At 44.1% G+C, this 22,469-nt stretch overlaps 1 protein-coding gene and 1 long non-coding RNA gene across 11 annotated transcripts in view; one reads left to right on the top strand and one right to left on the bottom strand.

Annotated features, from left to right (window-relative positions):
* The window catches only part of LOC309442389 (uncharacterized protein), a 55,220-nt gene that overhangs the window by 19,662 nt on the left and 13,089 nt on the right, over nt 1-22,469 (top strand). For 5 of the 10 annotated variants that reach the window (XM_082058208.1, XM_082058216.1, XM_082058207.1 and 2 more), the window contains exons 2-7: nt 536-632; nt 7,363-7,505; nt 10,851-11,011; nt 11,094-11,187; nt 15,634-15,722; nt 19,469-19,632. In XM_082058208.1, coding sequence (XP_081914334.1) covers nt 15,695-15,722; nt 19,469-19,632 — 192 coding nt within the window. In that variant the 5' untranslated portion in view covers nt 536-632; nt 7,363-7,505; nt 10,851-11,011; nt 11,094-11,187; nt 15,634-15,694. Of the gene's footprint in view, nt 1-535; nt 633-6,947; nt 7,506-10,850; nt 11,012-11,093; nt 11,188-15,633; nt 15,723-19,468; nt 19,633-22,469 lie in introns of those variants that run through there. The other 5 variants (XM_082058213.1, XM_082058215.1, XM_082058214.1 and 2 more) reach the window with 3 other exon arrangements.
* LOC309442390 lies at nt 11,006-14,326 on the bottom strand. Its single transcript, XR_014184598.1, has 3 exons — nt 13,706-14,326; nt 11,889-12,009; nt 11,006-11,421 (listed from the first exon to the last, which is right to left on the bottom strand). It is a non-coding gene; the product is annotated as an uncharacterized lncRNA (long non-coding RNA).

The raw sequence follows: 22,469 nt of genomic DNA, 5'->3' as shown, positions 1-22,469 counted from the left end.
CATGCCAAAGGCAAAGTTGTAAGATTTGGGTCTAGATTTTGAAGATATCTCAGTGTTTGGATTTGGAGGTTTGGTTGATGCCACTTGTAAATGCAGCTCCAACTTCTGTAACTTGAGAACTGACTGTGTGAAATCACTGGGAGCTCTGCCATGCCTATTTGGGTGTTACCGTTTCATACTCATAATTTCCTGGGTTTGAGATTCAGTGTTTCAATATGAACCAACTTTAAGTAGGGAGAAGCAGGTTATTAATAAGGTTGGGTCTCCAGGGACTTTTTTTTTCTTCACATGTTCACATTTCTGGGAACTCTGCACTGCAGAACTTTGGACCAAAGGTTTCCTCAGGTTTAAAAAAGCAAGAAGGGTTCTTACAACTCTGTGGGAGGCATCTCTTTGGCATCTGTATGCTCTTGGCTGCAATCTTCAAGCCTACTGGGAAATGAATGAGAATCTAGTCTTTTGCAAACAGTGTCAGAATGCTTACTAGTTTTAGACTTATATTTTTTTTAAATTGTTAAAATGCTTTCTGTTTCAGAAGAGTGAATCTCCCAAGAAGAGTGTCTGCTGCAAATGAGAGGACTGCAGTTCCCATAAGCTTCTCCAAAGCTTAATGGAGGTTCCCTGCTAGATCTGTAAGCACACCCTGACAAGTTCTGAGTTATGGAAAGTATCTCCAAGTTCAGATTTCATGACCATTTGTTCCTCGCACAGACTATAATTTGTTTACTCTTCACCAAAATGTTGAATCACTAAACTAATAACATTTACAGATGTCAATGGCTGCAAAAGGTAGAAGCTGTCACTTACTAGGAGTGTTGATAGATGTGTTGGATGACTTTGTGGGATGCCTAGCTTATTTTTGTTCTGCACTGCTACAGAGCCATGGTTTTTATCTTGCTATATTCCTAGAACAAACAACAAGAACTGCTCTTGCATCTCCCCCACTCCTCTATGGCCTGGAATCATGTAAAAAGGAAAGTGCAATGCTGCTGCTGTTCGTGGGGGTGCACAGCTCTGTAGTAACAGGGGTGCACAGCGATGGTGACTGAAGGTCTATCTGTGACTGTGTGTGTGCCCCATGACATCTTTAACTCCAAGCTCTGCTTTCCTTTTCCTCGATGTGGTACTCCCAGTCCATGCTGGACTAGCTACTTTCTGATGCATGACTGCAGCAAGACAATTACCTTCTAATGTGAGATTCTTGCTTGTGCTGTGCCCAGGACATAGATTATAATTATTCCAGAACAGAAAAGTATGTACAAAATATATACCTATACAGTATATATAAAAATTACATACCAGAACGGAAAAGTACTGATATTGTTTGCAAGTGAAGTGAAGCTGGAGTGATTGTTTTGTTGTTGTATGCTCACCTGGGTCTTGTTTCCTTTTTTTCCTCCCCTTAAAAAGGCACCAAGAGCCTATATTAGTGCAAAGGAACCTCTGAACTTTTTGTCAGGGTCACATAGTGGTTACATGATAAAAAAGGAATGTGTATCCTTGAACAGACCATGGCTTACTTGACCTGGTGAAATCTTAGGGCTTGTGATCCCATGAGAATTAGACAAACTGTGGAGTTCAGACTTTTTTCTATGCATCAGTGTTATTTTGGTTGGAGGCTCTCTTCACGGCTCTGCTGCTTCTATGTGACCCTGCATGAATCCCTAAACTTCTCAGTTCTTCAGTCTCCTGCTCAGTGAAATACAGAAGATCGTGATTTATCCCTGCCTTGCAGGGTTAACATGTGGCCTGTCTGCGCTGTGTTGCATGATCCCCTGATGAAAGCTATCATGTAAGCTCTGATAATCCAGCATGGCCATACTGGAAAGCATGCAGTCTGAATAGTTAGACATGCTTTCTTCTCACTTTCAGAGAAGACAAGTCTTTCAACATGTTTTGTTTTCAGATTTTGATCTTTAACCTCGATACTTATGACGGTTGGAAAAGGGAGAGGGTTGGCAAGTGTTCTTCTGGTAGAGATTAACCAGACCAAGACCAGTGGAGCAGCTGGGGGGGATCCCAGCCCGTTCCTATACAGCTCACCTAGCCCAAGAGTAAAGTCTGTGTCGTGTCAACAAGGAAAGATCTGCCTCCACTTGGCAACAAGTCCATAATACTAAACTTGCTTCCTTGCTGTTCTTTCTCTCAGTGTTGCTGGTATTTTCTTCACCTTCCTATGTCAGCTTTCTTCTCTAGGCACAAGGAGGGTCACTGCTGTGTTCTCTTAACAAACTTGAGATCCGGAAGTAATGCTAAAAGGTAGTCTTTTAACAGCATTGAAGAATCCTTATTTCCCCCCTTGCGAGAGGGGAGGTGATGTGGGGCGGTTTTAGGATTTTGGTTTGACTTTGATTTGCCAAGGCGTAGAAACTGCACGAAGCATCTTCTGATAAGACCAGTATAAAATTTACTTGGTTATGTGAATGTTTTAAATCCCCATTGCCCATAATATTCCTTCTGACTAAGTAATTCAAACATATGCATCCAAAGCAAGATGTTCTTGATCTCTCTTGTTGCCATAGTGGCTTCTACCATAGCAAAGACTGTAAGACTTGTCTCACTTTCTGCAGTGGTCAGGCTGTAGCTTGTAGCTTAAGTGTTAGTATAATCTTTTGAAAGAGGCTGATAGCTTTGTAACACTGGGTGATGTGTTGCAGCAGTACTGCTCACCTTGTCTTAGGAGAGGGGTAGGTGGAGGGGCAGTGTCCATACCTACCAGGCTAAGTCCTGGACATGCAGAGAAATGCTCATTGGGCATATTGTGAATGATTCCCACCTACATCCCCAAAATGTTCTTTCTTGGGGAGGTTTTACACATGTCTGAGCAATTTCCTGAACAAAACCCTTCATTTTAAAATCTAATACACGTTTGCTGTATACCAATAGTACTATGGTAATAAACAAGTGACAGTTCTCGTAATTAATGCCAGCATGTGACTAGCCTCTTTCAGATTAAAATAAGTAATGCCACAGTCTTGTGAGTGTGACTATGAGGAAGGAGATTCTGAAATACTAAGTACTTGAGTGGATGGGCATAAAATGCAAACATTTGTCTTTCAGGTTAGTAGCCTGTGTGGATGCTGTCATTCTGCCCTCGGGACCCTGCGGGTTGGCATCCAGCTTGTCTCAGAGCATGTTGAGAGAAGTTAAAGTATTATTAATATGGGCCACATTCCACTGATGTGCAGCTTCGAGGTGCGGAGGACGCCCTTGTTAAAATCTTGGCAGATCATCACAAGCATCTTCCATGCTTTTGGCCTGAGGGAGGTGTTCCTTCATGAGCTCCATTAGTCAGGAAAAAAGGGGAAGGTTTCAAAATGAAGTTAAAGTTCAAACTCAGAAAATGAATTATTCTTCCTTTTTTAAACTAGCGTGTGGTTCTGGGGCGTGTAGTTGCAGGCATATGCACAGCCATGGGAGTTGTGAGGAAGGTGTAAGGCTTGCTGAGAAAGGAGCTCTTGAGCTTTCTGCATGGTCTGACAAGTACCGACTCCTCTCTTAAAGACCTGTACTTTGCCAGGAAGTTTTCCAGCTCAAGCAGAACTGTTCCTAGCAATGAGAAAAACCAGCTTACTGAACTTCAATGAACTTGCAGAAAATATCTGAAGTTTTACTGTAAAAACCTTTTCACCATGCAAGTAAATGGAATGTTTAGGGTTTATGACTGATGGTAAAATCTTTAGAGCAAAATGAGGGTGTCATAAAGTCAAGGTCTGTTTCTTAGCACCTGGCCTGCCTAGGAGGCTGCGCAGGGGGCATCCTCTTTGGTTGGCCTCTTGCAGCTACATGAAGAACATGTTGAGAAGTGTCGATATAATAGAGACCAGTTCTGCTTGCTGTTCAATGGGGAATCTCCATGACTGGGTGAACACATTAGGAGCAGTGTCCTCTGCAGTTTTACCGTACTAGTCCCTGTCCTTTAACCATAGGTTACATACAGAAGAATGTTAATTCTCTGGAAAGGGAACAGACAGGATAGCAATTTATAAAGCACTGTAGAAAAAATGATAATTCCTGTTGCACTAAAACTTCATATTTGTTGTGCATTTACTTTGAACGAGAGTGCTGGAAGCTGGTTTAAATAAGTAAGCGTGCTTTAAGTTCCTCTCAGCTTTGTACTAAGTGTTTTCAACCCCAGGTCTCACATACAGACAGGTAAGTCCAAAGAAAATGTAATTATAGTATAGTTATCTTTTCTCCCCTCCTCAGAGCTTGGAATATGGTCATTTTTGGTGAAGCAATATTAACTTGTGTGTAGCTGAGGACCTTCATTCCCCACAGGATTCTTCACAATTCCTGATCACTGTAAAGATTCAAGTGGTCCTTGGAGTGGTCACCAGTTCAGGCAGGGTTGTAGTTTGAATATTGCTGTGGGTTTTATGCTGAAACTTCTTGGTGAGTGGGACAGCAGATGAACCTGCTGGTCTGCTCTGGCATTGGTGATAGACCTGCTTCAAGCAGGAGGATGGGCTGAGTAACATCAGGGGTCCCTGCTGACCCGTATTTTGTGGTGCTTTGTGGTAGTTCATGGTGGTGACGCTGAGGTTCAGTAACGTGCAAAGCCAAGCAAGCAGACAAGCTGAATAATTACAATAGCATTAGGCCACAAAGGCGTGTTGAGGGCTGGCAGTTGGGTTCACATGCCTGTACATATGCCAGGGTTTGCCTGCTCCTACTGTATTAAGCTAGAAGTGAAAAGATGTAATTCTCCACTTCGAGATATCCAGCCTGCTTGAAATGTTTATAGCAGTTAAAGTTCTCTGTTTGGAACAGGCCAAAAGGATTGGTGTGCTTTGGATGAGTGTGTCTCTATCGATATTTCAAAAACTGGCTGCATCTTAAATTACCTCTGCAGGCTGCTGTGAAGAGTGAAGGGTCAGGGAAGGGCCTTTATACATTTGTAAAATGATAAATCACACCGATGTTGTATTTGTCATCTGACTTTGAAAAAAATAGCACAAACAGAGGAGAAAACATCTATTTTAAATCTGTCCAATTACTCTGTGAACAGTTTATGAATTCATTTGGCCTGCTGTAAATCTGGGAGGGATTCTTCAGACAAAACATCTAGTCTATTTCATACAGTTTAGCTGAAAACACGTGATCTTTTGAACTCTCCACTTTGAAAGGATGTTCACATGCTAAATTCAACAAAATTTTAAGTGGACATGGGGGGTGGGTGTTAAGAGAAGTCTGAAAACAACACTATTTGCTGTCAAGAGAACTTTCATCAAGATGAAATTGTTTGGGATTGATATTGAACTGCAAGTAAAGTGGTTAAAAATCAGTTCTGCCCCATAGTTTTTATTAGTAAGTAGGGGTTGGTCATGCTCAGCAGCTCACTGCACACAGAAAAGAAACTACAAAAATTACTCAGGACTCCCTTGTTCTTTCTGATGCATTTGCAGGTGGACTTGGTGGTTCAGCAAATGAAGCTTGAAAAGCTTTGTCATCACCCCATTTTCTTCAAGTGACATAATGCTGTGCTCCCGACCATCATCCTGCACCCCACTAATGACATCCTGGGCCAGGGCTTCCCATCTAGGGGAGTTAAGAGCTCTCCTACATGGAAAGCAATACCATATTTGCAGCTTTCCAGCCTGGCAGAGAGAGTACGTTGGTGGCAGCAGGAGGCATGTCCACAGCAGCCGTGCTGGCTGCAACCCACCACTTCGGCAGGGGAGGAGGCCACAGCCCAGCCAAGCCCATGGAAGGAAAGCATCCAGCCCACAGGGAGGGAAGGCAATGGTGTGCCGGAGTGGTAAGAAGGTCCACTGCAAGGATTTGTCAAACCAAGATGGTCTCCCACAAGGAATTTAGGGCACATTTACAGTCGACTTGGTTCAGCATCTGCCAAGGCAGACTGAGGAGCCTCGCTCTGTCCCCTAGGGCCTTGTTGAGACAGTCTAACGGATACTCATGGGTATGCTGGAGCAGAGCTAAGCCCAACAGCACACAGCTGTTTTACCATCATAGAAAGTCTAACTTATGAAGAGAAATTTTTCCTTGTTGATTTGTATGATTTTCTTTGGAGAGGGTTGGTCCTTTGGGCTCTCTGCTTTTTCACTCATCTGTTAAAAAGCCCCATTTTGGGACATCCCAATTCTTCCAGCCAAGAAGAGCTGGATTCTGCTCCTGGCTTGCTCAGAAGTGGTTGCTCAAGAGGAGAATGAAGCATTCCTGTCAGGAACTGGATGCACAACATCCAGTGCACTCCTGGGGTTGCAGAAATAGGTCTTAGGCTCGAAGAGAAATCCTCCGCATGGCAGTACATTACGTCAGTACAGAAACGGACCATCCAACTTTGCATTCCAATATGAAACACAGCAGCCAGGTGAGAGGTCCAGCAATATGCAAGTTTAATAAACTTCCTGTTTGACTTGCGGACAGAATAAATAGTTCCATGATGTCTGCTTAACCAAGCCAAATCGTGCACCTCTCTACATTGCAACTAGAACTGCTACAGTTAAGGGACTGTCAACATTTCCCATCTGGATGGATGGTTTAGCTGCTTTGCCTCACATCAGGGCTAACTTGGCATTTGACTTACCCAGTACTGCTACAAGACTTCTGGTTTTACTGAATGTAATTTGCATCCTCTGGCTATGTCATTCTTGGGCTTGAAAAAGGAGTTTTAAGCAGCATCAGAGTAGCAGGAAAATTAATTTTTAAACACATGATTTTGCAAATCCCTGGATAATTAGAAGAAATGTAGAGGCAGACAAACACAGAGTCTGGAGACGACGAACATTCCCCCCTCCTTGCTTTTAGTTTTAAAAAGGTCCATGGAACTGAACTATTACTCATTAGTGTCTGCCCCCGTCCCGCTTTCTGTTCCATACCGGACGCGCAGTGTTTGTATAGAAAACAAACTTGTTGCACTATGTAATAAGATTTGAATGCAAACATTTAATTAACGTTATCTGTTCAGAAGCATTGTTTAAACAAAAGTTAACCTTTCTGTGCCAAAGCTGAATGAAACTTTGAAACTGAAGGTTGTTTTTTTTTGTTCCTCTGACCAGTGCCATTGATTGATGTGCTGTTGATACAACCGCTTTCTCAGATTTCACGTATGGAAGTCTATGATGGAGTAACAACTACAGTAATTTGGCCCATACTGGTTCAGTTGAATACTAATATTTTGACCTTATTCCCTAGGAAATATTATTTCTGCTGCACAAACTTGGAAAGCATGGCCATCCCTGCGGTGTGAGCCACATTTATGACAAGCTTTCAGAAAGATAATATTTCACACGTAAATACATGCCTGTTGGTTCTTAACACTTTCTGTATTATCAGAAAGAGGTATGGGTCCTCATTGTCTTGTGGTTCTTGAGTGTTGCCTTGTTTCTCTTTTTTTAGTACCCTGAGATTTATATTTCTGCATACCTGTAACCCAGGAGGGACAAGGATGTGAGTCCTATGTGCAGCTGACCTCATCTGGACTGAGGCAAGTTTTGAACCTCGGGCCCCAGCACAGAGGATGAGGATGCATATCTACAAAGGTATTTAAGCAACCAACTTCTTTAATGCCTTTGTGCATCTGAAGCCCTGTAGTGGATCCACTGGCCTCCATTAAGTAGGTATGTGGAGAAGCTGGACATCGGTTAGGCATTGACCAACCCCTATAGTCTAACTCAGTAATCACTGAGGTGGAATCTGCCTGATAATCTCAAGGAGGAGGGGGAAGCTGGACTAGGAATTCTGTTTTGTGAAAATACAATACAAATTCCTAACCCAGTTTTCAGTCAGGAGAGTCATGTTATTGTTGAACAATTGATATCACTTCATGGAAGCTTATTTTCTGTGCCTTAAGGGAAATTCAATTAACTGAGCTTCTATTTTAAAACACTGCTCTTTCCTGTCACTGATGAAGCAATAACAATTACAGAACATGGGATTTTCTGGGAGTGTTGGTTGTTTGTTCTCATTGATATTAATTTTGCTGCCTCTCTTTGAATCTTATCTATAATACGCCCTGAGGCAGCCCACTAGAGACCTGACTGATTTCACTAGTGTGTACTTGCTGCCCACTGAAGCAAGAGGAAAGGCATGTCCCACAGCCACGGGACTTAGTGCTGGAGGTGCTATGGCCCTGATGAATAGGGCTGTACATGACAGTAGCTGAGATTTGTGGCAGACTCTACCCATGGGCTGTTGCTGACATCCAGATGAGCTCGTTTCTCTACATAGAGATCTGCTTCTGTCACTAACCAGCCCAGAAACCAAAACGTTCACAAGTGGTGCAAGTCCATTGTCTAGTCCTTGCCTCTCCATGCTCATTACAGCTCAGCAAATGCAGAGATTTGAACCTAACATGACAAGAAGTGTCAGAATCAGGGATTAATTCTCTGTGGAATAATTTCCGTGATGGGATACTGCCAGGAAGCTTGACTCTGCATTCCTTGGACACCCCAGATTTCCACAAACTGTTAGAGGACGACTGTGTGGGCAAGGAATGCGGCATGAGCTTGTAATCTTTTCAGCTAGATAGAGATATCTTAGCACATAAGTGGGATGCTCTCGAGAGCCTGCTGTGCCAAAAAGGCAACCCTTCTAGGACTGGGACCATTTATAGAGTGCTGATTTTTAGTGCAGAGCACGTTTTTATAACTGACTTCTATAAATGTTAAATACCAGGTCAATTAAGCTTGACAGTGCTGACAGAGTCTTAATTAAATCAGTGTGAACAATATCAGTCTTGCATAACTCTGTCTCCATCAAAAGCATCAGAAATTATGGTGTTTTTTTTTTCTTTGTCCCTTCTAAGAGATGAAGTTCTGACAGCTTGTTCCCGTTTCCAGTACTGCTGGTTTATTAATTTGTGTCCATAATTCTGAGCTTTCTACTTCACTCCCATCTATCTCTGGTTCTCTGTTTTGCTTCCTTAGTGTTGACATTTTGGCTGATTCCTTACAGTGCTATATACTGGCTACAGAGGGTTCAAGCATGCCTTTCCTGTAACCCTCTGTCCCTCCATTTAATGGCAGAGGGTACAAACCTTCAGTCCATCAACAAGGATGAATCCTGCAAAACACCAGCTACCAAGAGCTCATATTTGGTGTTCAGTGCTCTGCTTTTTTTTTTTTTTTGAGACGGAGTCCCTAGGCAAAACTGTCATTTAAGCACAGTGGAAATTCAGCGTGCAAGTAGATTGCTGAGCCAGGGCCTCTCCAGGATGCTGGCAATCCATGTGACTTCTGTGAAATGGGTGCCAGCTAATTACTGGGTATGTAAGAGTTAAAGGTAATGTAATGTCTGCTCTTGCTGTTGGAGTCTCCTACCTGTCTGCACAAGGGGGCCTTTGAGTGATGCAGCAAGACAAGGGCACCACGCGTGTGGAGGAGTACAAGCCAGGGCCAAGTCCACTGGTTTCTGCACAGATGAGGGCAAAAATCCTGGCAGGCCTCCTGGAAGTAGCTCACTTTCTCTGGTTTTGATACCTGCAATTAGATACCCACCAAAGCAGCTGTTAACTGAGGTGAGGGCAGGAAATGCTCGTGTGATTTTTGCAACTTCAGCCTACTGGGCTCCTCCCCAGGGGACCACAACGCTGAATGCTGGTTGTCCCCACCTGTTGCCAGATAACCGGGGAGCACCCGCTTTGTCAGTGGGGAGCAGACAGCAGGAATCTGGTTGCACCTGGCCTGATGCCACCCGTGGGTGCCCCCCAGGAAAAGGCAATTCCCAGCTGCTCCCAAGGACAGCTTGAAGTCCTCTCTTTTTCTGGAAATGGTGCAAGGGGAGCTTAACCTGGACATGATAGCGGAATCTGGCATGAAGTCTCCTCTTCATCTCAAGAAATACTTTGCCTGTCTCTCTCCAAACATTTTTGGCTGTCTCTGCTTAGAAGCTTTATATAATTTCACAAAACTACTCATGGGTCCAGTGCAGCAAAACAGATAAACAGGGAAAGGATCTGAGTGTGTATAACAAGTTGGAATACGATGAGGAAAAACAAAAGACAACATCAAAAACCAACCTTAAAGCCTGTGATCAACTTGGTTGCACACAGGGACAACTGGGGTGGTCACAAGGGTTGACTTGAGTTCTTCACTCTCTCTATTCTGCTTTCTTATCCCATCTGCATCTTTGATCTCTGAGTTAATGATTCTGTGATGACTTAGGCTCGATCAAACCTTCAGCTCTTGTGAGTAAATGTTTCTAGCATCTTCAGGGAACATGTGGATCAATTTCTCAGGGTCTTGAAAGTGCCACAATGCCCTGAAATCTCATTTCTTAGCCTGCAGTTCATCTTCTTGTCTGTTCTCCATTTGATTTGTGTTTGGAATCAGACCACATGATGTAGAATGCAAATAAAGAGGTTTTATGGAAGACTACTGGAAGATTGTAATCTTCTGGTCTTATCTCTCATACCAGACATATCCTGAAATGACTTGTTCTTTCTTCTCTTTTTATTTCACAATGTAAGCATTTCACAGAGGAGGTGACATCTTTCAGTGCTTCAGCATTTCATCTCCCTATGTCTTCACATTTTTTTCCACTTTCTCATCTGCATGTTACCAACTTAATTAAACTGCACAATGACTTTAAAAATACAAACTCTAACAAAGACTAACGAGGATGTTTCTTGGCAGTTGGTCATTGTTTTGCCTTGGGCCCATAGCTGCGCTTGCTGCTCTCCACTGGGTGCTGAACCCATGCTTGTGTTTAAAGATAACTGCTCCAAGCATGATTATATCATAGTTTCTGTGTACGCTTTCAGGAGGGTTTAATGTTGTATAATCTGCCCATTATAACCACATTTCCAGACAATAGCAGCTGCAGAATACAGTGTAATAAAATGTTACCAAATCTTGTTCCTGTTCATTCCTTGTCATTATATTTAGGTTCTGATGAGCTGGTTTAAGAGCACACAGAAAGGAGAAAGAGAAGAAAAAAAAAAGAAAAAGAAACACACAGAGCCAAAACAACAACATGAGCTCAAAGCAATGGCTGCAAATGTAACCAGTTTTATTAGTTCACAAAGATGACATGGCCTCTAACCAAGGTATGTGATATTTTTCCATCTGAATCTGTCTGCCAAAGCAGTATAAGTTAAAGTAAGACCTTTTTTTAATCTTATCATGCAGATTGACTAATCGTGTTGATTTGACTGGACTACCTTTCGATCAAGGCATTGAAGAATAACTACAGCAGCTGTCGTCTTTCTCTGTGGGATTTCAGGTAATTTCTGCAGCGCAGTGTGTCTTGCAAGTACGAGCAAGCAGAGTCTGCTGAGAGCAGAGGAAGCTTCCCATTCTTATTGTCTTCTTATGACCTGTTTTCCACAAGCAATACCACATGCTAATTGCTTCTGTAGCAGAGCCATTTGTCGTGATTTACTTTTTTCTTCCATAAGCATAGTTAGTAGTTGAAGGAATCAAATTCCATTCAAGTATGTGACTTTGCCTCAGTTTCCTGTGTTGTTAAAGATATAGCTGATGTTGGGAAGTCACCTTCCTTGAAAGACTTTTTCCTTTGAATTCCTATAAACAAACTTCTTTAATTTCTGAGTGCCATGTGTCAGCAAAATTCTGAAACCATACTGAAGGCATGTTGTTGCCACATAGGTGCATGGGTCAGAACTATCTTTTGCAACACTAGAAAGGATCTGATCTTGTCTCAAATTGTACTCCTGGTTCCTAGAAATACTCTTGCTAATAGATAAGCAAAATTATGTAATCATGGATGTCCACTGGGTATTCTGCATAGAATGAAATCCTCCTCATGTACCATGGGAATGGTCACCGAATAAAAATTCCAGATGGGCTAATCATAACACAAACATTTACCGAGGTTTCAACTTAGGACATCTGAGAGAACAACTCTGAAATGAAATGCTAAAAAGAAAAGGTGTTTTCATCCTGCCTGGGGAAAGCTCTTACCTCAGACTGGCGAGGGTCCCTTATTGAGGGGAAATGCCATCTTCATTTGGCCAGCATTAATTAGTGACAGGATTTTCCAACCGGTCCACTCATGGACTTGAAGATGAGCTCTTGAGGCTACCTGTTGGGTGGGAGAAGGGGTCTGTTGGGGACCGTGACAGGGAACCATGTCCCTGGGGAAAGCCATCATGGAAATCCCCAGTGCCTGAGTGAGGCTTTAGAGCAATGATCCCTGTTTGTCTTCATTAATGTTTAAATTTATTGTGTGGAGAACAGAGCTAACTTTGAGTTTGCTCTATATGCCCTCTACAGGTATTGGGATGAGAGAGGCTTCTCCTCCTGCTGAAGCTGTCTTTATGCTCTGCATTTAATGTAAACAGTGTGTTTAGAAATGTATTGTCTGTGGCAGATCTGACATCACAACCAAATTCTTTAAAATTAAATGTTTAGGGGGAATCATGTGTCAGCTGCCTAGCACTGAAATGTATGGAATGGAATTCAGCAAACCTTTTCTTAATTAAAAAATGAAAATGGATTCTGAACTTTATCTAAGGGTCACTTTGGGATGATTTCTAGACAGAAAAAATCTTGGCTTTCTGGCAGGACAGCTGTGAGGGAGTGTTCTATTCATTAGAACACAATTTGTCCAAGAAAATATGTTCCAAGTCCTAATCAATTTAGATGAAAACTTGCTGGACAGGGTTCAAGCAGGCCAGTTACAGAGTCTTATAAAGCCAAATCCACATGTCTCAGTGGGCAAGAGGCAAGATAATCTTAGCTTACAATGGAATGTTTAAATTTATACAGCTAAGACACTGACATAGGCACAAGGGTTGGTTCTTTTGTGTGTTCTTTTTTAACCAGAAACATGTGAAGAATTAGAATTTTTTAAGAGAGGGAATGTCCCTTTAAGATATAATCTCTCATGGTGAATGGACTGTGGCCAGATTCATCCTTGCTTTAGCATCTATAGAAAGATTTTTGGAAAAGACCAGCTTCCAAAGCACTAGAAACGTAGGTGTGCCTCCAAATGAAGGTCCTTGGCATCACAGGCTCTTGCAGAGTTTTATAATTCCCAGCTGTATAAGGATTTTTAATGAACTGCTCCAGCAGTGGAAATTCCACAGTTCGGAGAAGCTGTTGCACAGTTAGCCCTTGGGAAGGCGACACCATGCACGGCATTGTTCAGCTGTTAAATGTATGCTCTTTACGATGACACATTGCTACTGAGCGCAGAAAACCGCAGGATAACACATCCCCAGCCTTCCTGGTGTTAATGGTAACTATTGCAGGGCTTGCTTTTCTGTCATTCAGTTAGTTTCTCTGTTATTGCAGCTAGTGTTCCAGGCTGCAAAGGGGTACTTAAATAACTTTCAAACAATGCATTTGCAGGTCCACTCTAAAAATTCCCATAGGAATGAGATATAACCTGAGCAATCTCTTTAACCTGGGGAATATTTCATTTCCTAACTTGAAATAGTTTTCTAACTTGCAGAGTCTTAGCCAAGGTCAATCTCCACCACAAACATGAATCAAATGTGTCTTTTGCAGTAACTGTCGACGCTTGGTAGAAAGCCACAGCAACAGTTGATCTCTGAAGTGCCAGCTTACATCCAGCTCTTTGCTTGTGGATCTTCTGTTCTCCTGCATCCATCCCTGGGAAGTGACAAACACACCATTTCTCCCATCTCATCATTCTCTTCGGCCACTTGAAGCCTCCACTGGCTTCAGGAAAAAAAAAAAATCTTTCTAGCTGCAACTGGCCCTATGTATTAATACACCACAGGGCAGTCCCTCAGTCCCCACTTGTTACTCACCAGCCCTTTCCTGTCCCTGGATCGAGACCTGAGTCAGGAGCTGTATTTTCTCCTCCTGACTCGTGTAATTTCAAGTGGCAGTGACACACCTCCTCTGCTGGTCCTCTCCCCTCCAACAGCACCGTCCGCTGCACCAGCCATGCACCTGCATCCACCCTCTTGGCTCAAAGCAGGACTTACCACATGACTGGGGCTGGATGGGAAAGAAAAGGAGCGTACAGTATTGTTAAGCAACTTGTGGTTAAAGTCACAGACTCTGGAGACTCCTCGACTACTGTAAACGCCAGCGGTTCGTTGTCCCACAGCCTCTTCCTTCCTTTGCGGCCTCCTCCGCCAAGTCGGCCACCTGAGACTCTGCTCATTGCTCTTATTTTCCCTGGCTCTTTTGCTTGTTTACTTAAAAATCTCTTTCCCTCCCCTGCATTTCATTTGAATTTTTTGCAGGAGGGTCTTATAAGGACACCTACTTTAATCAGAATTTCCTGTGAGTTAATAGGCAGCTTTTTTTGGGTTTTGCATGTTTTGAAATGAAAATGTAATAATTTCTTAAATGCCCCTTTCCCAAGCCTGCTTTGAAACAAACCCTTTTCTTACAGAAAGTAATGGTTTTAAAGCCCCAGTTTAAAAGACAAACTCTGTACAGAGGAGGAGGAGGGGGACTTTGGCAGGACAGCCTGTCACCCAAGGGAAAACAGCCTACATGCTGCTGAAGCTGACTGCATATTTTCATTTTCAAAAAGCACTTAAGACTAAAACCACCTGTGAGTGAGTCTAACCTCTCTGGCTGATTTAGTAGGGCCTAGTGCAAAGTGTCCTGTCAAAGGCACGCTTATTTTCACAGGGCAAATGAATCAGTTTTTATATGGCAGGGCTACAGCTCATTGGGATGAACTCATTAAAACTTTGTGAAACAAACTGCAAGTGAGAGGTGCAATATTTCATTATCCAAACCCGGAGAATAGACAGGCGTCCTATGGAAAAGTGAGTCATATTCTCTGTGGTACATTCTGTTCATTCTCTTATAACAAACATGAGTGTTTGTTTGCTGAGACCATTAACATCCAACTATAAACTTGATGAGGGGGACGAGTTCCTGGGCCCGCGGCTGGGTTAGCATGTGTGCTGCCGCCTGGTCGCTCGGTTGTATAACAGCACCAGTCATGACAGACTGCCATTCCAAAAGGAAATAACAGCACTTTCCTCATTGCTTTCAAATCCATCCCAAATTTCTATTAGAGACATCAAAGCAAGGACTCTAATACTTTCCATGCTTTCCGAACAACTCATCTTTTAAGGAAATTGCTGGGAAATAAGGCACCACCAAGGTTCCTTAATTCTGGGGTCTGAGACTTCTAAGAATCTCATGGGAAAAAGATAAAACAAGAAACCGCAAAACCACCTTCTCATAAAACTCCTTATTTTATATATTAGCATTAATTTCTGTGCTACCACTTTGAGTTAGTTTTACAAGCTACTATGCTAGAACATAAAACAGATCATTAATCTAGCTTTGTGATTGCAGAAGGTAAATTAGCTGATCAAATGTATTTATTGCTACCATTGTTGGAAGATGATGGCCAAGGGAATGAATTTTAAATAGGATGATGGTTGGCTGCATCTAGAACTAGTATTGAAACAAGGGACTGCCTGCCAGAGACAAAGAGATTGCTGGGAAGGATGTGTCTATGCAGCATAACTAGCAGTTTGTAAACCTGACTCTTGCCCAGTTGTAAGAATGGGCAAGGTCTCCAAATTTTTAAATGCTTGCTGCATTTCTAATAACTGTAGATGGGGTGGGAGGGATTGCTGCTGACTCCAGCGGGAAAAGAGCTGGAGATTAGTCATGGCTTAGAAACTTGTTGGGTTATAGCTTGAAGTGTTTGATCTATTTCCATAGAATCACTTGCTGATTACAATTCTTTCTCTAGCACAGTGCTCCAGGAAGCAAGGTTGCTATCCTGCAATATCTGAAAAGAAGGACTGGGGACAATGTGTATCCACTGTCTGGCTCTGACAGGTAGGCATTCCCGGCTTCTGGGGTGCACGACAGTATCCTCAAGACTGCTCATTTTGCCAGCTTTTGTCTTCCACCTTCTATGCACGTGTCAGAGGGGCAGTGGATGCAGTTGCAGACTCTCTCTAGCACAAGATGAAGCATATGCTAAAACGCTGCAGAGTAACATGAGACTGTAGGTAAAATAACTACTCCTCAAACTGAACCTACCTTGGGTCACTCAAGTAGGAAATAAGTAGGTTTTTGTCTTTTTACTATGACAAATATCTCGTGATGATTTTTTGAGTGCTTTCTGTCCCTGATAATAATTTTTTAAAATAAATTCCCTTTCAAAGCATTCAATTGCTAGAGTCCATTCCTCATCTTAAGTCCCATATTGCAGGTATTGTTAGCAGTCAAGGAAAACCCTGTATTGTCCCTCCTTCAAAGTCTCGTGCCATTCTTTGTTGAAGTGGAGACATGCTTCAGAGCCATGCCAGATGCTTTCAGCATGCAGCCAGCTCCAGGAGCCCCTGCAGCTCCAGGTTCCCACCCAGCAGGACGTCTCCCATTGCAGGGCAAAGCAGCAGCTGAAGGTTCTCCTCACCCGCTGCAGTGCCTCAGCTTACCTCCATGAGTCATGCGTCGCAGGACGGCATCTCTTAACTATAAAGGGGATGTTTAATAAACCTCAGGATTTTAATCTTTAGATGTTCACAGCTATACATACACCCCCCAAAAAAACCCCACAGTCCAGCATGATCAGCTACATACTGGGAAAACATAGTGATGAAGTGTTGTACCTGAGCAGGGCCAGGATTTCTCAGTGGGTTCTCTGGCAGGAATGAATGGTTGGCATCATATTTTTCTAGGTAAAAATGCAAGAAGTTTATCTAGTAATAGAGCCTGTTGAATCCAGAGCAGCCTGAAGTCTTGTAACACCCCCTGCACACATATTCCTGTGTTGCAGATGGAAACACCACGTTTAAGAAATGGAGAGTGACTTGATTTCTGCTATTTATCCCTTACTTTTCCCTAGCAGTAACTATGTGCTTCCCGTCATAGAAATTGTCACCTGTGGACCTGTGGTTGAAGTGTGTGGGTTGTTTGTTTGTTTTGCTTTGTTATGTTTTAAATCTGGTCTCCCTGGAGAAAGGGATGCCATATGTGTGTGGGTGCTTAGACCACAGCAGGCCATGTTGGGAGGTGCAGGCCCTGATCTTTGCTGTGCTGGCACCTCTTGAGGCACAGATACATAAAGCTGTTTGGTATGTGCTGCTGCAAGAAATACATGTGCAAGCATGATGTGGTATCTGTGGGTGCGGGAGCATCTGTTTGGGAACTCTAGTGTTTGGTTTGCCAACCGTATGGCTTCAGTGAAGAAGCATTTAGTTGCTTCCCATCTCAATTTGTTTACAGGTTTTTACATGGGAACAGGGAACTTCCTAGAGAACCCAGAGCTAGATTTTTAAGTATTCATAGTTTTTGCATACCCTTGAGAAGAGTATAAGCTGTAAACCTCTGAAGCTGCATACCAACATTTCTGTGGTTTAAGCATCAAGGGAGCCCCTTTTCCAAGGACACTGCTGTATTCCCCTACCTATATGTTTTCTGGCAAGCCTGTGGTCAGCCCTCAATGTGCAGAGTCTCAGCACCTAGATCTCATGACCATTTCTGAGTGCAGACCCAGTGTCTTTTCTCTGTGGAGTTTGTCCTGCTTGGGGCTGCAGGTTCACTGTTGGAGCTAAGAAGGTGCCTGTTGTATGCACAGAAAGCAGCATCTAGCACAGCCCTCCATGCACGGGGTAGTAGCTCCCTTCCAGCACCAGCACTGCCCTCACCCAAGCCAAGGCCACACTCCGCACACAGGACTGTCCACCACAGGGGCTGTGGGCATGCACAGAGCCTCCCAAACAGGCTGGGAGGTCAGTCAGGTCACCCTGTGCCTCTTGGTAACAGGCCTTGATGCTTCACCATCGGCTCCTGGGAGGCTGTGACATTTGAGCTTGTGCTGGCTGCCCCAGCACAGGGAGGTCAAACAAATTGAATTACTCTTCAAATTAGCTGGATACGGCTTTGATCGCTGTCCATTTGAGACCTTGTGTGTTTTAGCTGGAAGAATGCGTGCCACGTTCCAGCTGCCTCCCCCAGCCAGGGAGCGGTGATGCCACTGGCAGACACGTGCACTGGCTGAGCATTAGCTGGAAAGTTATCACTGAAACGTGTCCTCTATCGAGAACAAGCCCGGCTTCACTGGGCCTATCTCTTACACATGTTAATTCCTTACTATTATTTTTACAAGTTCCAACAGAATAGTAATCTGCAGTAAAGAGGGGATATGTTCAATTTTAGCAATAAGATTTCTATGCTTTGAATAAAGCCACTTTTATTAATAATTACCTCTCTGCCGTGACTTTAAATTCCAACAGCTGGACAGCCTCTGCTCTTTATTAATTTCCTTGGATCCTTTGGCACGAAGCCCTCAATTCCTGTGATGTAATGGTATAAAAAGTTGGCTCCTGTCTGAGCTTCCACCCACAAGTTCTAAATTTGGAGCATGGCAAATTTCTGCAGATTCCAGAGGCAGGCTATGTTCAAGACGTGCTGATGCCTTTAGTCCCATCCTATTGCACCAAACAACAAGATTGTGTGCTTTTTATATCTAGGATCATAAATATGACTCAGATGCACATGTTGTCTATGTAAGCACTTGGGGTTGGCTATCACTTTATGGCACTGGGAAGAAGCCAAGCCAAATAAAAATTGTTTTGAGTAAATATTACATTTCTAGAGCATGAATAACTTTTCTCTGCAGCCAATGTGTCACTAATGGGAATAAGGAAGAAGATGGGATGGGGGGAAAGCAGTAACTAAATCATCCCACTAAACACAGGCAGTCTGCAGCAAGACCTGTTGTTTTGACTCCTCTGGGGTGTAATATCCCAGATAATTCGTAGCAGGTCTCAGCAAGGCCACAAGTGATGGAAATAAAAATAGCTGTATAATTCAGCGCCATCCTGCTGCACAGCTCTCTTGGGTGGGATCTCCACCAGTGGTATGTAAAACAGGCGACCAAAGAACCAAGTGTCCTTCTCTCCCCCACTCCCAAATGTGCAGAGGCTTGAGCATGTGGATTGCTTCATGGAGATCAGCGTTGCTACTCACATGCTCGGTGCTAAGCATGTGCATATGTGTTTTCAGGATCCAGGCCAAAAGGAAGGATGAGTTTTTCATCCTGCGACTTCAGGACCCCAGGGGACGTCTGCATTGCGGAACACAGGGAAACAGAAAATGAGCCCACATGCAGCTTTGTGCTGCTGCACCAGAAGGCAAAGCGGCTTATCAGCAGCTCTGTGGGGCAGTGACATGCCATCCCGCCGTCAGCACGCACCACCGCAGGGCTGCTTCTTCGTGGCTCTGCTCCAGCTCTTCCAGCAAGTTGCTATGTCTCAGCCTTCCCCCACCCCCAAAAAACCCAATTATTCCTGCCGTTGAGCAGCGCTCAGTGAGCAGCTTATGAAGTGCTTCATCCTGAAATGCAAAGGGATAAAAGCAATAATCTTTCTGTAAGAATTTATCAGGAAACTTCCCATGATAACAGGGACCTTCAAGTCTCCCAAAAGTAACAGCCAGATAGAAATAATGGGTGAAAGTCTAGCTTTGAAAATCATTAGTGGTTTTCCCATTTTCCAAATGGGCATGTAATCCTGAGCTATGTGCCTATCAGATAGTCGTTTTCCTGAATTTTGCTGTCTTTTCCTTTCTTACAGGCTTCTTCGGCATAGCAGGAAGAAAACCTGGCTTTAAAAAAAAGAGTTCAGACAGGAAGCAGCAACGTTCCAGCAGGATTTCTGAGTCAAACAGCAGAGCAACCGCCTTCTCAAAGCGCAGATTCCAGCGATCCCCAAAACGTGCTGCTGCACAGTTGGAGCAGGTGAGTGGGGAAGCGTCAAGAGCACTCGACATTCTCACGTCCCAGCTGTCCCTATCAGAAGTGTTTGAAGAGCTTTTCTGTGCAGTGGGCTGGACTAAGGCTTGCAGATAAAATGTCTCAAGGGCTGTGAGCCCTGCAATAATGACGACAGCCTTGACATCAGCAGACCTGCACCTCCAGGGACTAGTGCTGAGAAATCAGTGCCAATTTGCCCAGCTAAGGCAGTGTTTTACTGTGTTTCCAGGATCTGGGCAATAAGTCTTACCCGTGTTTTGCAAGATGTCAGTGGTCTTTTTCTGCCAGGAGAGCAGCCCAAGCAGCATTGAGGGACTGACACCCTCCCCTTTGTAATGCATTTTACAACTCAGAGAAACTTTGGTAACACAATGAAGTGTTTTTACATATTACAGCTTCAAAATTGTTAGAACAGTTGAAAAATCCTAATTGCCTTTACTAGACAAGAAAAAAACAGTGAAGAAAACATTTTGGGTTGCAGAATTAATAAAACTGGGAGCTGAAGATCAGTTTCTGAGACCAACAACATATTCAGGGAGTCCTGTTGTATTTGCAAGTTTAACAAATACTTGAGCCTTACGCAAGTGATTTGCACCTACCTGCAAAACTTGTTGCTCTGAGTTGCAGAACTTAATCTCTGAAAACTGTCCAGTGATGCAATGTGCAGGTCAGTCATGTTTACATTTACCCCAGGATGTTTCTGGGGCTCCAGGTACACAGTGGAGGGGAAAACCTACCTGGGTTTGATTCAGCAGCCTGGATTAGAGATGACAAAAGAGGCTTTGGCTGGATTGCAGCATGACTCCGTGACTACTGGCTTCATTTTCCTGAGACTTTGTGAGAAGCTACATGGTGATTTAGCTTCAGTTAATCAGAGAGCTAAAGGCTGCTTCAACTTGTGGTTGTTACCCAAGAGCTGAGTGGAGGATTTCTGGCCACCGGGGATCACGCATGATGGTGGAGGAGCCGGAGGTGCCCCAGCAAGGGGCTGGCAGGGAATGGTGCCGGGGGATCTGGTCGTGCTGGGGTTGTCCTACTACACATGGCCCTTTCCGAGGCCTCATGTAGCAATCTCTGTTTTGCATCTTGTAGACACAATTTCAGTTTATCATGGTATCGCTTAGAGAGCTCTCTTTATAGGGACAGCTGGGTATTTTGCAGACATTTCTTAGTCTGTGTGGTTTTTTTGTGGATAAATATCACTCGTTTTTCTTCAATGGGCAACTGAGGCATAAGGAGGTTAAGGGACCTGACGAAGGTGTTAGCAAGTCAAATGGTTTGGAATTTTGTAGCTCTCAAATATCATCTTTCTAAAACAGGAAACCCTCTCAGGACTAGTAGGTTTTCATTAAAACAACAGTTCAAACCTGTCTATCTTGATATATCAGGAAAAGGAGGAATGTAGAAAATGTGAGAGTTAGCTTAGTCTCTCTTAAACTAAACCACCAGGTTCACGTTCCTATGGAGAAACAAATACCCGGCAGGCATCATGGTGTCTTTGATTTATTTTTGGAAGTTGAAAACTCCCCTTTTGGTGTCTGAGCTAAGAAAAAAACAAGGATTTTGTGGGCCAACAAAAGGTTTCTGGAGGGAAAAAAACCTCTAGTCCCACTTCTCAAGAGCTTATGACAGGAGCAGTTAAGCTAATGTAATCCAACTTAGCCTCCCCTACATTTCAAAATTGGATTAAAGTTCATAAGTTGTTGAGGGAAAATGTTACCCAACGGAGTAACTGTATGACTCTTAAATTAGCGTCAGGCCCTTGCAGCTGTGGGTGCAGACCCTGGTCTCAGTCACCTGAATAACTCAGGGTACCTGATGTGCCTGGAGCACATGAGGGGTTGATGTGCATCGGCTGCTGCTCAGCCGCTGCATGTCGGTGGAAGCCCACCAAGCTGTGATGACTGGGTATGCTGGCGACCTTGTCGATCATAGTCTGCCTGGTCTTCACTCTTTTTACTTTTCTTTGGTGATATAGGTCATCCATAACTGTAAGAAAAGGTTTTGGTTTGGTGTTGCATGTGCTTTTCTTGCAAAGGAGGAGTGTTTTTTCCCTCCCGCAGTAGCAGTGTCTTGCTGCACGTACACAAGTGACGCAGCTCCAAGCATGCTACCAGCTCAGCCGTAAAAAACTCGCGTAGTACCGCATCTGTGTGAATCTGCCTTTCAAAACAGGATCCACAGATGTGATTAATTACAGGCCTGCAGGAGAGCTTTGCTCCCGTGAGTGGTTGCAGCAGGAGGGCGGCGCGGCGGGGTCCGGCTGCCATCTGGTGTCCAGGGGCCGTGGGGGCCGCAGCGGGACGGGGCCCCCGACGCATCCCCAAAGTCACCGCGGCCCGACGACAGGGCTGCTCAAGTGGTAACCTCTGGTCTACGTCCAAGCTGTGAGCAAATCCTGCCCAGACTCACCAGGGCCCCCCGCCACGGTATCTCCCGCATTCCTGCGGCAGATCTGGTATTTCTTATTGTTCTCCTCGTCTCTAGGGGAGCAGCTGCAGCTGCCTGGCCGGCCTGCCGGGGCAGGAGCTGGCGGAGTCCTGGGCTGCGGGTCCCAGAACTAGCCGGGGGCTTTGGAAAAATCATGTCAGTCTTTTCACCCTGCTTTGGCATGTAGGGAGCAGGGCTGATCAGGAGGGGTGAGATAAAAATGAGAAAAGAGCGGAAAACTGGAAGAGCAGTGAGTGGTTGTGCAGCACTGCTTGCCCGGAGTGGTGGGGGCTCAGTGGGTGCTGCCCTGGGCCGGCACTCGCCTGGGAGCTCTCTGCTAAAATAGCTGCGCTGGTCTGCACCAGAGCACGTCTGCTGGCCGGTGGGTACAA

Source organism: Streptopelia decaocto (assembly GCF_964273445.1).
Source record: "Streptopelia decaocto genome assembly, chromosome: 7".
Lineage (NCBI taxonomy): Eukaryota > Metazoa > Chordata > Aves > Columbiformes > Columbidae > Streptopelia > Streptopelia decaocto.
This window is presented reverse-complemented; position numbering and strand designations above follow the sequence as displayed.